General features: G+C 39.9%; 1 protein-coding gene across 2 annotated transcripts; it reads right to left on the reverse strand.

Moving 5' to 3' along the window:
* Positions 1–1,232: 1,232 nt before the first annotated feature.
* Positions 1,233–9,134, reverse strand: mogs (mannosyl-oligosaccharide glucosidase). 2 transcript variants are annotated; one of them, XM_074629257.1, is made up of 5 exons: positions 9,020–9,134; positions 7,408–7,771; positions 5,646–5,869; positions 5,073–5,266; positions 1,233–3,724 (listed from the first exon to the last, which is right to left on the reverse strand). In XM_074629257.1, exons 2-5 carry the CDS (start codon positions 7,754–7,756, stop codon positions 1,954–1,956), a joined length of 2,538 nt encoding a protein of 845 aa, XP_074485358.1. In that variant the 5' UTR covers positions 7,757–7,771; positions 9,020–9,134; the 3' UTR covers positions 1,233–1,953. The 2 variants fall into 2 exon arrangements, with proteins under 2 accessions (XP_074485358.1, XP_074485359.1); XM_074629258.1 differs by lacking the exon at positions 9,020–9,134 and adding an exon at positions 8,670–8,848.
* Positions 9,135–11,146: the final 2,012 nt, after the last annotated feature.

An 11,146-nucleotide genomic window follows, 5' to 3' on the forward strand; every position in this document is an offset into this window, starting at 1 on the left:
GCACACAGACTGAGAGCCCGTATCACTGCTCCCAGTGCCTACGTTTTTATATTTGGTGTCAAAGTATTAATAAGAACATTGCCACCGTTTGCCCCGGTGTGTGAATGTATGCCAGCACATGTCAAGGAGTGAAAAGAATTTCCTATCTATGTACTCTCCATGCCTTTTGATTTTAGCTAATTAGGCACCAAGCCCTCACAGCAACTGCGCTCCATGGAAACCATGTAAAAAAGGCAGATTGACGTCAGCTAGAGGCCTTCGAATGTGCCATCTGACAAAAGAAAGAGGACAGGGCTGCTGTACTTAAGGTCACAGCGTGTTGAAGCTACTGTCTGCTCTGAGTGCAGACATCGGACTGAACTAGAGGAGTTATTGACTGAAAGCTGGATAAAAATATCCTGTAATTTTAATTCTCAACACTACACGCTAAACAGGGGGAGTTTAGGTAAATAGCTGGAACTAGAGGCAGGTAACAATTTTGACTACTTAGTAATATTGCAAGCAAATCAATCGAATTTACTACTGTTAAAGCTGTACATATAGGGTATGAGGATTAAAATACTCTGGCTCTCCACTGTACGGTCAAACGGTCATTAAATATTACAACTCTTCCATCATAAGCTTATCCATATTTCTGGGATAATATGCACCCTGAGGCATTTATGGGAGTATTAGAAAGATTTGAAAAATAAAAGAAAAAGGAGCCCTGGTAAGGATTTCATCTACCGGCAATAAGAACAACGTCACTAATCCAAGATTATACAAACTAACTGAGATATAAAATGTGCACAAATTCAAAACCTACTCATGCTGACTGATGTGCATTTACCATACATGTATGTACTGTATGTACTCTTTACTTTTACTAATCGATTAATCGAGAAAATAATCAACAGATTAATCGACAAAGAAAATAATTGTTAGTTGCAGCCCCAGAGATAATTAAAGACATTTATCAATTGTGTTTGCAAAAAAAGATTACCGTGTCAGCTGATACTTTCATCCACAGCAACTCACGAGCAGTGATAGAATAATCACGCTGTGTGACGGTGTGTCAGGGTCTGAGCCGTAACTACCAAGCTCAAATTATAAAGTAAGGACAGGTCCTGTAGAAGATCTCTTTTTGGTCTATTCTAGCACAGATTGTAGCTATAGGCTTAGTTTCAATAAATCATTTTGCTTACATTCATGGAGGTAACACACCAACATTACCAAAAAAGTACAATATGAAATTTGTTTTATTTAAACCATTTATTGTTTTTAACAAAACAAAACCAATGTCACAGTCAATGTTGTATTCCCTGCCAGTCAAACCCCAGGCGATGTGTACAAAACATGGCTGCTTTTAGAAGTAGTAATTTTAAAAATGTTGAGCAAGACTGTATAGAACTGTGATCAAACATTTAAATATCAAAATGACTGAACATTAAGACAGAGAATTGAGGACGTGATTAAAAGAGAAAATGGCACAATAAAGAATAATGGCCGTCACTTATTTTCCCAGATAGACTTGTGGACCAGCGGTTTCCTGCATATTACAGAAAAATACTGTAATCACCTGTCTTGACATTCCATATTAAAACCGTATGAAGCAATGAAGTTGCATGTGGAGTTCATTAAGTGTCCTAAATGGAACTTAAGTATATAACTGAAGCACTAGATAGTACTTGGCTTCACATACGTTAAAGATAGCTGCACTTACACTTGTTTGAAATTGCCCTTCAGAGAATACCTGTGTGTGTAACCTGTTATTTTAATTAAAAGGTTAAGTGACGAAATGTGACCATAAAAGCCTATTCTTTAGCTGAATCTTGTAATTACAGTTTTTGTCAAGTTTCATCAATCAGACAAGACGTATTACTATATATTAACACCTGATCATGTTGTTCATTCAATCACATCCAGCTAAATGAAGGCCAGTATCTTAGAAAACATGAGATGAGATGTACAGTATCAGTACTGTTCAGCCATCATTAATACTGTCAGGGCTGACCAGCCGGTGAAGGGGTGGCTTCCTTGGCCCCTACCAGTGCTGTCGTTGTACTGTTCCCAGATATACCCTGTTTCAACATACTGTCTATAAACATTATTGATGATGTTAGTCCTGAGTTCCTCATAAAGAGCAGCAGCCTTCTCTTGGTTTGGCCCTTCTGTGTTGCCGTAGTGGTGCAGGGCCCTGACCGCCAAGTAGTTGATGTTAATCCATATCGGTCCCCTCCAGTAGGGGGCGTCGTGTTCTGTGTTTCGCTTCATATACATGGGATCGGCCTTAGAGATTGAACGCAGGCCGTAGGGTGTCCACAGCTTGTTGGAGTCTCCCATGTCGCGTAAGATATGTTCTAGTTTGGGTGAATCCGGTGTAAGAATCTGCAGTAAGAAAGGGAACAAGCTAACATAACCCAAAGCGTTAACATACTGCAGCTTGGGGGCCCGGCGGACCGAGCGCACAAGGCGTGCCACAGGGAACTGATGGCGAGGTTGTCCGGGAGGCACGTACACCTTCTCCTGCTGTAAGGACACAGCCTGGGTGTGGTTGCCGAAGTCACAGAAAGCACGAAGTTGATCCGACCAGTGGAGCTCATTCAGCAGGTTGTTGTCACGGAGCACCTGGTGGGTGAGTTCGTAGTCCTGATGGGGCTCGCCTAGAAGCTGGGCTATACTTGCCATGATGCCTGAGGACAAGGCCATCCAGCAGTGTAAATCCACATGGCGCTCTTCTGCTGATGGGTGTGAGGCCCGAGGGTAGTCATCCAGCCCTGAGGTCAAGGTCTTGGGATTGAGGAAAAGATTGGTGTCCTTGTCACGTCCACGCCAGCGGTAAGAGTTTGGTAGGGGCCCTGTCTGTGTCGTGTTGTACCATTCAAACCAGGTTTTCAGTCTGGGGAAGAGCCGTCGGAGGAAAGGCAAGGTCAGTTGAGATACCGCGTTCTCTGGATTTGAAGAGAACTGTTCAATGAGCTCCTGAAGAGCTAAGAAAAGAGTAGGTGGGTTGGCATTCTCGTTACGCTGAACTACAAACTCAGCCGGGACTTTACTGCGAGCCTCGTCTCCCAGGATCTGCTCACGGGGGATCCAGCCCTCCATATTCATCAGGTCTATCCAGTGGGCAATAGCATCCCTCGTCACCTGGGGATCCCACTTGCTCAGCAGCAGCTGGTGAAAGCCCTCATCCCAAAGGAATCCTCTGGGAAAGAAAGAGCGCGATGGCACGGCAGTGAATAAAGCACCTTCGGGGTACAGGAGCGGGTATTCGTTGTAGACTGACTGCACCACTGACTGGCCATAGAAGTAGCCCAGTCCACCTAACATGTTGCTGAGCGCTGCCTTGCCAAACTTAATCTGTGCCTGACTAAAACCTTTGCTCTCAAGCCCAAACGTCTTCTCAAACTTTGAGTCGAACTCGGCTTTCCTCCTCTCCAGCTCCTGAGTCATGATTGAGCTCACGAGTTGGTTGGGACGGCTGTGGAAGCTCCCAGACTCGAACAGCACTTCGATCTGGAACGGCGTCTGGACGGTCACCTGGTAAACCACAAAGTCACTCTCTTTCCTTGCCTCCGCGGGTTTCTGTTGGTTTTGGTGGTGGGGGGGCTTGTAGGTGTCTACAGCTATGTAATGCCTCTTCTCACCAGAAGGAGAGCTGTAGACAAACCTGCGGTTCAGACTTTGCTTCACAATGTCAGTCAGCTTCTCCAAGCCAGGAGAGACAGTCTGAAGATAGTTGTAGCTGAAAAGACAAGAAAGTACTGTTAACCGTAATGTGTTTTCAAAACCTATGAAATCAAAAGCACACAACACAAAGTAGTTTATAGTCAGTCACTGACACACAAGTGATCTCAACTGTGCCTAGCTATGTTTTGTGAAGCCCTAGTACGCTGCGTCATAATCTGAGAGTCCTCCTGAGGGTCTCATATTGTACTGGTGACTCAGAGGTTAAGTGACCGGTCACGGTAAAATCAAACGTTAAGCTCCCACTTATACTTCATCACCCATCTTCCTACAATAAATTATAATTCAAACAATTCTTATCATATCTATCAGTGCATACTGTACCTTTTTCATTTTGCTATGCTGGTCTTCTCTGGCCCTCATGAAAGTGTGAAATATTGGCACTCCCTGTGGGTGTTGCTAGCAGAGAGTCCTGATCCACTCTGTACAAACAATACTGAAACGCCGACAGTTCCTTCTGAAGGTGGATAAACACCGTTGCTCAATAAAGCAAACAGCTGAGCCATTTCAGAAAAAGACTACAGCCTTTATGGAAAGGGTCTACTTTTCTTTGGCTTTTCAAAACGTTATATATAATGTATATCCTGCTATAATGTATATCAGGACGTTCAGAATACCTTCAGAATTAAGAAAACCTAATTCCTCCAGTGTGTTTTTGGATTAACAAATTGATGAAACAAAAGCTGAAAGTCCTGCTTTTGCTGCCATCTAGTGGTTGGATATTCTTTTTACCTCAGTAGTAATATGGACAGCACAACATGACATTACTACTGAGTATCATTCAAAGACTGAAGCTGGGAATCAATAGAGGTCCAACAGACCTCCAGACTTCAAATAGTGAATTTCTTCTGTTTAAGATTTGGTGACTCATCAATCGTCGCGTGCATTTTTAATGCATGAATCTTCTAATCTTGTTTTTTTTAGCCTTTATTTAACCAGGAAATCCCTTGAGATAGAATCTCATTTCCGAGAGAGACCTCATATGCAGTTTAAATGTCCACTGTTCAGCTCTGCTATCTGACAATATCTTCTCGCCTTTCTATGGAGATTTATCTGCATCTGGCTTTTCATACCCCTCACTGATTGATAATTGAACCATTTGGATCCGTACAGCAAAACAGAACGATATCAAGTTAATTTAAAAATATATATATTTAGTTAACCAATTGCTGCAGGCAATTCATATTTCCTAATTGTCAATTATCTGTGCTGGATATATTTATTCCTGATAAAACTGATCACTTGCAGTCATTCTCAATATGTTCCCTCCATCTTCCTCGTCCATGATCACTCTTTTTTGAAACTGCCTCTGACTTCATCTTTTACTTCTGTATTCATGCACTTACCTTGCATATTTGGCACTGGATAATTCCCCGGTCACTGGCTTTCGGAAGGTGATCTTAAAGTTTCCGAGCTCCTCTGAGAAACCAGTGATGGATGTGAGGCGGTTTCTGTCCTCAACGTGAGCCTCCAGTGAGCCCTGGGTGTCTGCTGCTGCGTAAAACATCAGGGAGATGACTGGCGCTTGAGGGGCCGAGCTCTGGTGAGTAAACACAAAAAAGCCTACAATTATCAAAACATGTAACAGAAGGGTTGGGCTGTCCCAAATACCATTTTCACACATAACAAACAGTGATATCCGTCTGAGAATAACTCATAATAATGAATGTTGAATATGAATAATGAATAATGTTGTGGGATTATTCCTTTTTTCATGGGCTATTTGGGGATTTATTCATTATTATAACATACTTGTATATAAAAAAAAAAAAAAAACGAGACATTCGAATACTGATTTGGAGGCTGATTACCATGGCAACGTTCGAAGCTTCGAAGCATTCGGGTCAGCCCTAAAACAAATGGTAAAATATATGTGGGTCACATCTGCATAGAAGGCTGAATAAACAGTCAGTGCTCACATGCTGTTTGGCAGTGATCCTCGAGGTCCAGTCTCCTCCGTGGCTCCCTCCCATCCTCTTAACAAACTCCGTAGTTAATGTGAAATCGTTGTCTCGGATTTCCTGGACGCCAAAGGTGATCCCGTCATGCATCATCCAGCCATAGCCTTGCAAACGATCCCCTTGCTCACAAGTGTGCCTCAGGTTTACATCCATGTCAGAAAACTGACGCATCCACATCATACCTGGGGAGATATTTAACGATGAAAGTTATTTGGTTGTATTGTACAGCACGAGAGATGCACAAATATATCATTTGGAAAATAAAAATGAGTCAACAGTTTCACATAAAAAGGTAAGTCCCAAAACTCACTGGCTACGTGCACCATGTTACCAGCCAACTGGGTTTTGAGAACAGCAACACTTAATTAACTGTTGTTACTCAATATTGGAAAATGTAGTCCACTTTATGCTGTCAACTAATAAACAATATTGATCGTCCAAATTGGCTGACAGGGTAAACAGCCGTAGGAACTGTGGCCAAAATTTACTTGAATTTGACAAGTGTCTGGGCTTGTTTCCCATCATTTCCCTGATCCAGAGCAATTAAACACTCAAGATGTGATTAATGCAACAAAGCAAATATTTTGTGAAAGCAAACAATTAAATATTAAAGGGGAATTCCACCCTAAAACAGATTGCAGTATTCCAATGACTTGAAACATTTTTGTGTGGTTTTGACAGTAAAGATAACATCTAGAAAACCAAAAGCTGTCTATGTATGTACATGTACACTTTTTGTAATTGTTATATCAGCGTAAAGCTTTGTTTATACTCGCAAGCACTCACAAACACGTTCATGCTCAACGCGTTGTTCCTTGCAGTGTTCTCCGAAACGCCAGAGGGCATATAAACAAAATATTCTGTGAAGAAGCAAAAGAGTGTGACCTGCAATTTACTGTAAACTCATATCTCACATTCATAGACATACTTTATCGCCTTTATATAATCCCTGTAAAGAATGGAGTCAAGTATTAAATGTATTATAATGAAAAGAAGGTTGAAAGGTTTAATATCCTATAAACAATTTGATTTGGCTGGCAAAATATTTACTCAAATTTAGATTTCTAAGATCTCCTGCATTTAAAAACAAATTGGCTTTCTTTCTAATTCAGTATTTTACTTCGGAATTTAAGTTATTTGCTTTATTGTGGCAGTCATGTTTGAAAACCTCCATGCATGCAGCGGGCGCCTAGTTACAAAAATTCAGAAGTGCATGACCAAGCGCTGCAACAACCTGCGAAGCCTTCACGCTTACGTACAATACGCACCCTTGCATCAGGGACACTACGGCGACCCGGCTAAATACTCATGTTGTGATAGAAGATTAGTTAAAGATTGGTTATATAGTGATGTCTATGTCACCACATGACATCTTCACTCATCCTGATCTCAGCCTCTCAGAGATTCACAAATGAAATCTGATCTGTACAATATTTAACAATAAAGTTACTTTGGTTTGGATTTCCCTTTAAACAGTTGGATTTTCGCTTTAACTCTTTCCGCCACAAATTAGGAGAAGATTCCTTAAGATGTCAATGTCATTAAATTTACCAGGTTACAAAACTGACTCTTTTGAAATTTCTCTTTTGAAATTGAAAGGCCAGGTTGCCCTTGGAAAAGAGATTCTTAATCTCAATGGGATTCTCTTGGTTAAATAAAGGTTAAATAAAATAAATAAAAACAGAGCAGCTTCAGCTCGACTCTGAACGTGTCAGCCTACCTGTCACAATCGACCTGGGACTCCTGGTCTTCATGCCAAAGTAGACCTGAGGCCTGTATGAGCCCCAGAACCTCTGCGTGGAGACCTTGGCACTGCTGCTATTGGCATCCAGGACAGGAGGTGACGAGTGCAGGGTCACCACCCGTTTGGCCAGGCTGGATCGCATGTAGAGGGCGTAAAAGAACCAGATCAGGCTGAATATGCAAAGGCCGATGGAGATGTTGATGAAGACTTTGCCAATGTCAACTTTCTTTTTCTTCTCTTTACGGTGAAATGCAGGGGGCTTCTCATCTTTCCTCGGAAGGGGAACAGCTTCACTGCTCACCACCCTCTTCCTCTGCCGGCCCATCCTGCCCTTCTGAAGCTGGAGACAAGAGGAGGAGGAGGGAAGATATCTGATTTAATAGTCTAATTCTGTGTATAGCGATGAAAACTGAAAGGTAACTGAAGGTCTGTTTCAAACAGTGCTTTCTTATGCACTTATCAACCAACCATCGAACCATCCAACTGATTCGTGCTTTTGACCTATATACAGTAAATAAATAATACATATAAATAAATAATATATAAATACAAATTACTTGAAATTGACTTGACTTTCATGTGTGCTGGCTTGTTATGTGGTTGTCTGATTGTAACAGTTTTTTGTTATCCGGTCTACCTTTAAACATCCTGATCTCAATGAGACTTCCTGTTGACCTTGTTTTCTGCTCTATCCCCTTTGCTGCTGTACACTGAAAATGTCCCCACTGCGGGACTAATAAAGGAATATCTTATCTTATGCTTTTTTTTGCAGGACTGTTGTATTAGACAGCATTAGTTTTACTTGTATGCATAAATTCACATAGGAAGTGTGTTCTTTCATCAACCAAAGCAGTGGGAAATACTACCATTACTACTAAAGTAAGATAAGATAAGAAATGTGCAGTGTACAGCAGCAAAGGGGATAGTGCTAGAAACAAGATGCATCAGCTAACACAGTAAAAAAAAAAAAAAGCTAAACCTAGTGTAACAAAATATGAATCATTTAAATAGAAGGAAGTATAAAAATAGCAGCAGTATATACAGTATTGACAATAAACAGACTATTAACACAATTGCACAAGTGGAAAATGATATTGCACAGTGAGAATGAAAGCATATACACAGTATAATATGTTATTATAATAACATCTCAGATAAAGACAGACTTCCTGTAGTGAGGCTTGCAGCAGCCTGCTGTATCACACGTTCAGTTCACGTCATCTCAGCCTCACTGTTACCTTCAGGTTAATCCTGCATGCTGTATGATGGGATGTGTTCTTACGGCGACGACCATGCTATAAATAAACACAGCGTCTCTGCAGTGCCTCTAATTCAAGAAGCACCCACCGGCACCTGTTTAACCCAGCAGCACTACATCCTGTGTGTAGCTCTCCTCTCCTCTACGCCCGGCAGCAACGCGACGTCGCCTATTGGCTGCTCCTCGCTACTAGTGTAAGCTAACGCTCGTTTATTAACAAACCCGACAGGCTGTGGCGAAATAATGTGGCTTTAATTAGTCAGCAGCTAATCAAATACGGGTTTCATTATCAGTTCTAGCTTCATGTTCATTGAGCAAATGGTTACCAACCTGTCAACAATACCAGCAGAGTCTCAGCTGCTCATCATCCGCTGCTAGCTTACTAGCCACTTCCTGGTTGCCAACAAGGCCTATAGAAAGGAGGATAGGACACGCGTCATCAACGCGTCATACATCCGGTTTTTTTTAATTATTATTTCAAAATGACAGCAGAAAACATTAAAAACATTTACATACAAAAGAAGCATAGCGAAAACATAAACAAAGCTGTGCCAAATATATAAAAGGACAACGGAAATTAAACAAAACCAACATAAAATAATAATTAAAAAAACACAATAAAAATAAATAAATAATAATAAAAAAGAGACCACGCGAGAGTATGACAATAATTTCACTTAAAAACTTTAAAGATATTGCATACATTCATTGTTTTCATTGCTTTTTTGTTTTGTGAGGAAGAAATTGTTGACTGATATAATTCCATTTCTTTCATAAATACAAAGAAATTAGGCTTTTTATGGGGTAAATATACACTTGTGAATGTGGAACTTTGCGAGAATTATAATTAAATTAATAAGACAAAATGCATTACTGTCTTTGTCACTGTAATCATAGCAACCAAATATAATATTTCTATAGTACAGTGCAAAATCTGGGAAAATGTTAACAAGTATAAAATTATTGACATCTTTCCACAATTCACATGTAAATTTACAGGACCAGAATAAATGAGAGCAAGTTTCAGGATGTGATTATTTACATCTATATGTCACTCTTTAACTTTTGTAAGAAATGTTTCACTGGATAGAATCTGTGCATAAATATCACCTCTTTTACCTTATTTGTTAGAAGGAACTTTTGCGGTAAGAACCAAACTTTCTTCCAGTCAATATCACTAACAAAATTACTCCAATAAAATGTTGCTGCCGGAGTAAAATCTGGTCTGCACTCGTCGAAATTGAGCCAATCAAAACACACGACCGCAGCTTGAGTTACACTGCGCATGCGTAATACCCCATACAACAAGACCCGTGTCCTAACCTCCTTCTATAGGCCTTGGTTGCCAAGGTTTTTTTTCCTTGGAAGTCAAAGTTAAGTCCCGCCCACCTCGGCCTCTGATTGGCTAGTACTCGATGCCTTCTTGGTTTGGATTGGTTAGGTTTAGGTACGGATGTCAGAGTAAGCCAATCAGAGGCCGTGTAGGGCGGGTCATGCCTTCGCCATACTAGGAAAACAAATATCACTTGTTTCGACTGACGTGTACTTTTTTATTAATATTAAACAACATAATACATTCAGTATACATGGCACAGTATACTAACAGAACAATAACAATAGAGCCAGGGGTAGCCTATACCACACTAGACCAAAATAGTATAAAATATACTTTAGAATGTATACAAATATACTTTGCAATGTAAATACTGTAAATCCACTGTTACGAATATGTGCAATAACATGCTGATCACTCTGTGCAATAATTATATGATGCTGTGCAATAATTATAAAATTATCTGACGGACACTATTTTACCTTTAAACATGCACTATCTACCTTTAAAAATGCACTATATACCTTTAAACATGCACTATCTGCAACCATCTTGGACTCTAACCACTGGCGTACTTTACACTTACTTTACACTATACATCCTATATACCACTTTATAGACTGCACATATTACATTTATTTATTGCACATACTACATTTATTTATTGACGGACTGCATACACTTTGTTCACCCATTCACTCTGTATCTTTTATATCTCTATTATTATTGTTTTTATAATTTTTGTATACCTTTACCTCTCCTGTGTTTCACTCTGTTTGCTGATGTTGCAGCTTTGACACCTGAATTTCCCTCCAGAGATTAATAAAGGTTCATCTTATCTTATTTTATCTTAATATGGCAAAACTATAATCTGGCAAAACTGTCACCTCATCAATATACATATATTTTTATATTTTATATTGTTTTATCCTTTATATTTTTTAGATTAATATTGCACTATCTCTTCTTTTATTGTGTTATCTTTTCATTAACACCTATGGGATTGTCACATCTAATTTCGTTGTACTACACAATGACAATAAAGGGCTTGAATCTTGAATTAGAAGTTATAGTTTTACAAATTGCTCAACATTCTTCCGGAAAACAACAAAACTATTATTTAT

Source organism: Sebastes fasciatus, chromosome 3, assembly GCF_043250625.1.
Source record: "Sebastes fasciatus isolate fSebFas1 chromosome 3, fSebFas1.pri, whole genome shotgun sequence".
Lineage (NCBI taxonomy): Eukaryota > Metazoa > Chordata > Actinopteri > Perciformes > Sebastidae > Sebastes > Sebastes fasciatus.